This window comes from Mizuhopecten yessoensis, unplaced genomic scaffold (assembly GCF_002113885.1).
Source record: "Mizuhopecten yessoensis strain PY_sf001 unplaced genomic scaffold, ASM211388v2 scaffold6971, whole genome shotgun sequence".
Taxonomy (NCBI): domain Eukaryota; kingdom Metazoa; phylum Mollusca; class Bivalvia; order Pectinida; family Pectinidae; genus Mizuhopecten; species Mizuhopecten yessoensis.
This window is the reverse complement of record NW_018406816.1, coordinates 433,120-440,706: the sequence shown is the minus strand read 5'-3', so window position 1 is coordinate 440,706 and position 7,587 is coordinate 433,120. Positions and strand designations below refer to the sequence as shown.

Sequence of the window (7,587 nt, the reverse complement as noted above, 5' to 3'; positions counted from 1 at the left end):
CGCCTGGATATTTGAGCAACAATTGGAAAATGTTCTCAATAAAAGTAATTTTGCAAATATTTCCATACATTGAGTCTCTTTTGCCTTAAGAATGTCACAGACATAATGAAACTTTATACAACTCTATTCCAACATGCTACTGGTCAAATCAAATCACCCAGGGCCTCCAGGGCCTCCGGGGCCTCTGGGGTCTCCTGGGCCCATATTCATGAAACCGTTCTCATGCTCAAACTCAGATACTGTGTCCAAGTCCAATTTCTTTTGCCAGTGATAAATTGAAAGAAATCATATTTAGTCAATGATATGCAAGCAATTTGGAAAGACTTTAAGACGATAACTGTTTCCAATGTTTACACTTGACTTTTTTAACATGTTAAATGATTTAAGGGAGTTACCAAAAGAAAGTTGGCTTGAGCACAGAAATCATTCTTAAGCATGAGAACGGTTTCATGAATACGGGCCCTGGTAACACAGAAAAAGTTGTTTAAAGGTTTTTACATATTTGACCCCTTTGAACTTGGAAGTAGGTCATGGTAGTTTGAGGAAACTTTATATAACACTCCGTACCAGGTACCTACTGGCCAACTATCATATCCCTGTGCCTCCTGGTAGTCAGAAAAAAGTTATTTAAAGGGTTTGTTATAATTATATTTGATGCATGTGACCTTTAAAGTAGGTCTAGGCCATTTATTTTTGAAAATCTTATAGCACACCGTCTCAGATATCTACTGGCCAAGTATTATCACTCTAGGACTCCCAGTTATTCAGAGGAAGGTTTTAAAAAGTATTTACATATTCGATTTCTGTGACCTTAAAACTCCGTACCAGGTACCTACTGGCCAACTATCATATCCCTGTGCCTCCTGGTAGTCAGAAAAAAGTTATTTAAAGGGTTTGTTATAATTATATTTGATGCATGTGACCTTTAAAGTAGGTCTAGGCCATTTATTTTTGAAAATTTTATAGCACACCGTCTCAGATATCTACTGGCCAAGTATTATCACTCTAGGACTCCCAGTTATTCAGAGGAAGGTTTTAAAAAGTATTTACATATTCGATTTCTGTGACCTTAACACTCCGTACCAGGTACCTACTGGCCAACTATCATATCCCTGTGCCTCCTGGTAGTCAGAAAAAAGTTATTTAAAGGGTTTGTTATAATTATATTTGATGCATGTGACCTTTAAAGTAGGTCTAGGCCATTTATTTTTGAAAATTTTATAGCACACCGTCTCAGATATCTACTGGCCAAGTATTATCACTCTAGGACTCCCAGTTATTCAGAGGAAGGTTTTAAAAAGTATTTACATATTCGATTTCTGTGACCTTAAAAGTAGGAAAAGGTCATTAATTTAAAGAATATTTAAAGCACTCCATGCCAGGTACCTACTGGGCAATTATCATCGCCCTGGGCCTCCTTGTTAATTAGAAAAAAATGTTCATTTTGTCTATATTTTTGATGCCTGTGACCTTTAAAGTAGGTCAAGGTAATTTATTTTATAAAATCTTAAAGCACCCCGTCTAAGATATCTACTGGTCAAGTATGTATCATCACTCTGGGCCTCCTAATTATTCAGAAGAAGGTATTAAAAAGTGTTTACATATTTGACGCGTGTGACGTTGAAAGTAGGCCAAGGTCATTTATTTGAGGAAACTTTATAGCACTTCTCCCGCGGTACCTACTGGCCAAATATCATTGCTCTAGGTCTTTTAGTTATTCAGTAGAAGTTGTATAAAGGTTTTTAAAACATTTGACTCTTGTAATCTTGAAAGTAGGCCAAGATCATATATTTGAGGAAATTTCATATCGCTTCATGCCAGGTACTTACTGTCCAGATATCATCACTCTTGGCCTCTTAGTTATTCAGAAGAAGTTTTTGAAGGTGTACCTACTGTCCAGATATCATCACTCTTGGCCTCTTAGTTATTCAGAAGAAGTTTTTGAAGGTGTTTGACTATTCCATCCCTGTTATATGTGTGGATCTTGCTTTCTATTGTAACCAGCTGTCAGGGGGCGAACATCAATCGAAAACCATTCGTGAATTAGCGTGCAGTTGTTCTTGCTACCATTGGGTTATAACAAATTGTTTGTCTAGAAACTGTACAATGGAAATGGAAATATATGATTGATTTGAAGTGAAAAGTGTACCATTTACTACAAGTTGTAATGACAGAAAATTTGCGAAGAATTTTTAACATATCCTTTAGATGTTTCCGTAGATAACGACTGGATTTAACTGCGAGAGGCTTACTAAACTCACATCTAGGGTTATATATCAAAATAGTCATGACGTTGTATACTACAATGTTTGGCCCGGTATTTGCAATTCTCTCTTCTGATTGAAGTTGCTCGGCGTTGAAATTATGGCGTAATGCTATGTTTCGTGCTAAATTCTTTTGTTTTTTTAGAAATGAATTTATATTCGTTAACTTTGAACTAAAACATGTTTGACTATTTTCTCGTTGGGATTGATGTACACAAGTGAGTGCACACAGTTTCTTCGATATAAGAATATATCGTTTACTCTAAAGTTATCACAGTTACTTCTTAAGTAGTAAACTAATTGAATATGAATTAATAAAAGAAAGATTACATGGGATTTCTTAATACTGTGGATCCCATGCAAAAGTTATCTATTTATCATCTTTTTGCATCTTCTTATAAGGTAACATTGGAAAAAACAAATATAAGCAACTGTTCCGATGGTAATAATTTGAATTTCCTTTTTTCTTTTCTCTCCTTCCTACTCGTTTTGTTCGTTAATGTCTCCCTAGGTATTTCTGATTATCCCGGTATCAGTATAACGTGACTACAGTGGAGTGTAATGATACTCTTTATAGCGGCCCAATCATTTTCGAACACCATATCTTTATACGATATGATGTGACGGTAGTAACAGAACAGAAAAGACAGACACACAAACAACAAAAAGACAAAAAAATATCACTCTGATCAAATAAAGACATACCACTGTAGCAATCTAACTTTCCGTGTAAAAAAAATGAAACAAGTACGATCAGTAAATGGTATACGTTTTTATATGGATAGCGCAATGAGAGTCTGTTATGTTGTTATTTTCTTTATAAACAACACAGTTTGTATATTGCGTCTTATCTACACTCGCGTGTGCGTGAGATGCGTGTTTATGTGGCTACTGTTAAGTAAGTCCATAGATCACTGCTACTGGAGAAGAAATCCAGAGAACGTTGTTGTATGCCTATCGACGTAAATGTAACTTCCAGACACATGGAATTCTACCCGGACCCAAACTTCGTCTCCTTGGTCCAGCTGCACAACCACGGTTCCTCCTCCGATTCCGCTGTACGGAGAATCTCCAGAGAACGCACTTCCAACCATTACTCCGTTTTTTACTAGTTCCGTGTACATGTACCGTGGATCTACATGCACTGTCCACGAGAACACATACACGCCCGCGTGTGTGCACGTGAAAGTACCCGTATTTCCACTGTAGGAACCCCCAATATTAGTGATTACACGGTCGAAACGTATTTCAATAAGATTAGCGACTGGCTTGATACTGTGCGTTAGAACAGCATAAAATGCCACCATACCTTGATTGTCCGTGGAAACACGTTTTTTGATCCCTTGGTTAATTGTTTCCAACGTTGGACCTGCTAACTCAGAATTTCCGGGATACGTTCCAACACTTCTCGTTTTCCTAACGCTAGGCATGCGTCTTCCATCAGCCATATGTGTTGTACTGTTGGTTAACGAGTTAAAAGGAAATCTATGATGGGAGACCACGTGTCTACGATGTTGCTGATTTTGAGTGTTGGTTAAACGACGCTGATCACCATCTCTTGGGTTCTTCTCTAGGTCAGCAATCCGGTGTTCAAAAACACGTTGCTGTTTATCAAGGTCAGCAATGCGTTGCTGGTCATTCTGTCGCTTTTTCTCAAGGTCAGCAACGCGTTGCTGGTCATTTTGTCGCTTTTTCTCAAGGTCAGCAATACGTTGCTGATCGTCTTGTCGGTTTTTCTCAAGGTCAGCAATAGTTCGATTGTCCTCATCTCTTTTGTTTACAAGATCAGAAATACGGCTGTCATCAATTTGTTGTTGTTCCTCAAGGTCGGCGATACGTCTCTGGTCAATTAGCTGCCGTTTTGCAAGATCAGCGATACGTAGTTCGTCTTCATTGCGCAAATGTTCTACAGTAGATAACCTTAACTGTAAGTCCAGTATTGCTTTACTATGGACTTGTAGCGTATCGCCACCCTGGTTCAGTATCTGTCCCCATACTATCGGGACAAAACATAACGCAATCAACGTTATACTTAACTTCATGTCTCCTTTTGGGAAAATCAACAGACAAAACTCCAGACAATGTTCGGAAACGATATTCTGTCTTAACGTCTTGATCACTCCGATACTGATACCGTCACTGGTTCCTTACAGGGCACACACAGGTCTGTATAGCACCTACATTTACTGATAAGATAAAAGCAAACATATTCAATATTACATTCTTCGATTCATGTATACCAACTGTTGGGGACTTGTATAGGGTAAAATGGTTGGATATTTTAAATGTATACAACATGAATTGATCTTGTGCCCTACAATCAAACAATGACTCTTCTTATTTATTTGTTCTTCAAATATTAGTAACAAACAAAACAATAACCCAATATCGTGTCAGAATACTATGAAAAGTTTTTACTGATGTTAAGTGCTACTCATGTATTCCATAAAGCTATCATATGTTGATGTGTGGTTAGCATCAGACGTTATCATTATCTCATTCATTAAATATCTTGAATCTTCCCAGAAAATCAGTTGACGTAAAACGTTGATATAACATGTTTCCAAACTAATGAATCTTAATGCAAAAAGGAGCATGAATTTTCGGGGGAAATGTGGGTTTCAGGTATTCCGACCTACCCTTGATTTTACCTGTAAAATTAGAAAATTGTATCACCTACTTGTATCCAAGATTAACTTATAACTCAGGCACAGCTCAGAGTTACTCTTTAAAAGTCTTTTCTACCTGTTTTTGGAGCATGACCTATTCTTGTTCACTAAATGACCATTGCAATCTGTGTAAATACATTGCGAAATTGGCATAGCACAATATTGATGCATGCATATAAAATTTAAAAAAAATAGTTGCACATAACTGTTCATCGATACTATGATTATCAAATTATCTCAATAAACGGGTATGTCTTTGTCAGTAGGGAATGGCCCGACCACTCAGGTTACTCACAAATCGAATAAATAGCCATGTACAGTTATTAAAATAAAAATCAATGTATATAACTATCATTAACAAATATTGACTAACAAAATTAACAATAATGATTAACTCACTACCAGCACTTAACCATAAAGTAAGAGTGGAAGATAATGAAAAATAAGTCCAGGAAGGGAGTAAGAATGTGATTTATAACTGTTAGTGAGAAAGAGATTTGAATTAAGTATACGAGTTGAGGGTGGATAATTGATGAAATTAAAACATAATCACAAATCGCGAAACTAAAAAAGAAAAAAACCGGCAATAGTAGAAATATATACTATATGTATATACAAAACAAATGCAAAGAGTTTCTTAGTACCTCCCTAGCACTTTTGCCTCTTTAGAGGTTCATCAGGGGAACCTGATATATATATACATAAAAATGTACAATGATCGAATGGCTCGATGCTAAGCACCAAATATTCAGACATGAAAAATATAAATTGAATATGCTAATATGTATGCTAAATAAAAATTGCACGTGTACTCATTTACTATTTTTTCTAGTGAAGCTTCATGTATATATATGTAAATAAAATATTACAAGAGGCCCAGAGGGCCTTATCGCTCACCTGGATACCTAAGCAATCATGGCAAAATATTCTCCAAATGAGATCAAGGGAATATGCCAGACCCCAAGGCCAATCCTTGTAGCATATCTGTATTAGACTGTTCATGCCCAGCAATTCCATGTATAGTTATGGTGTGTACATTTGTACAATTTTGAATCCCTGCCTCCCATGAATGCTTCCGACCAAATATGATCAATATACATTGCATAGTTCTACAGAAGAAGTCGTTTATAGCAATATAGCCAAATTGCCCCCTTTTGGCCCCACCCTCAGCCCCCTTGGGGGTCAGCCCCACCATTTGTACAATTTTGAATTCCTGCCTCCCATGAATGCTTTTGATCAAATATGATTGATATCCAGTGCACAGTTCTACAGAAGAAGTCGTTTGTAGCAGTATAGCCAAATTGCCCCCTTTTGGCCCCGACCCTAAGCCCCCTGGGGGGTTAGCCACATTATTTGTACAATTTTGAATTTCCACCACCTAGGGATGCTTCCAGTCTAATATGGTTGATATCCATCTCTTAGTTTCAGAGAAGAAGTCGCTTAAAGCAGTATAGCCAAATTGCCCCCTTTTGGCCCCGCCCGTCTGCCCCCTGGGGGTCAGCCCCGACATTTGTATGATTTTGCATTCCCACTACCTAGGGATGCTTCCAGTCAAAATTAGTTGAATTCCAATTAGTGGTTAAGTAGAAGAAGTCGTTTAAAGAAATTTTTGACGGACGGACGGACGTATGGACGACGGACGACGGACGCAACGGGATGGCATAAGCTAACCTTGGTCCTTCGGACCAGGTGAGCTTATAAAATTCATAATATACTACAGTAATATTAAGAAATGTGTTATACTTTCTTCCAAATAACCATATGATAGGCAAATTGAGCCAATACTGAGGACTGAAAAAAATAGTTGCCCATGGACCTTTCCAAATTTTTTTCTGGCATTTTACCTAAAACACATCAGTGATATTTTGTATAATTGAATAAACTAGAGAAATAACCTCGGTTGTATTGGTTGATGTGGATATATCATTTCTGGGCTACTACAGTTTGCAATGACAATGACAATGACAATTGTTTTATTCTCATAAACAATACAGTGTAGAGAATACACGATTACTACATTACCGCATGGTGATGAATATTTACATTGAAAGTATCTTATTAGGAGTACATCATCTTTGAAAATCAAGGGTCCTCCCCTCCGATACACATACCTTCTCCTCACCGCTACATAGGTCATACATACTCCACGGATGTAGAACTGATATTTGTATCACGACACTGGAGAAACCAAAACGAGATGCAGTCCCCATTGCAGCATTTGGAATCTCTTTCTTTTCTTTCCTTTCCTTTCAACAATCTCCTTTCGGTGGTGTCGCCATAGGCAATGCTGGTTAGCTTGTTTCACTTTATCGTGATAGCACTGAATGGCATGCTGCTGTGTCTAGATTAAGATATTTTATTATACCTCTACTTATTTTACACTATACAAAAGTAACCACATAAACAAGCTATTTCCCCTCTAACTGCATGCCAGGGAAATAGTTCGTCTGGAGGGGTGCGATAGTTTTAAAACTATTTCCCTCGGAAAATGCCGGAAATTGAGTTACGTCGTGGGCGGGGTCTGACCGAATATTGACCAATCAACGCAATCGAATTACGTCGGCTATTTCCGGCCAGCGGAGCCGGTACTTTCTGGACCGAGCTTCACCTCGCATTGTTGTTGACAGACGACGACAGAAATGGCGACCCCCAGG

At 37.8% G+C, this 7,587-nt stretch overlaps 1 protein-coding gene across 1 annotated transcript; it reads right to left on the bottom strand.

Moving 5' to 3' along the window:
• Nucleotides 1–3,016: 3,016 nt before the first annotated feature.
• On the bottom strand, nucleotides 3,017–4,394 carry LOC110452899. The gene has a single exon (XM_021501637.1). It carries the CDS (start codon nucleotides 4,304–4,306, stop codon nucleotides 3,182–3,184), a length of 1,125 nt encoding a protein of 374 aa, XP_021357312.1. The 5' UTR covers nucleotides 4,307–4,394; the 3' UTR covers nucleotides 3,017–3,181.
• Between the last annotated feature and the right edge of the window lie 3,193 nt (nucleotides 4,395–7,587).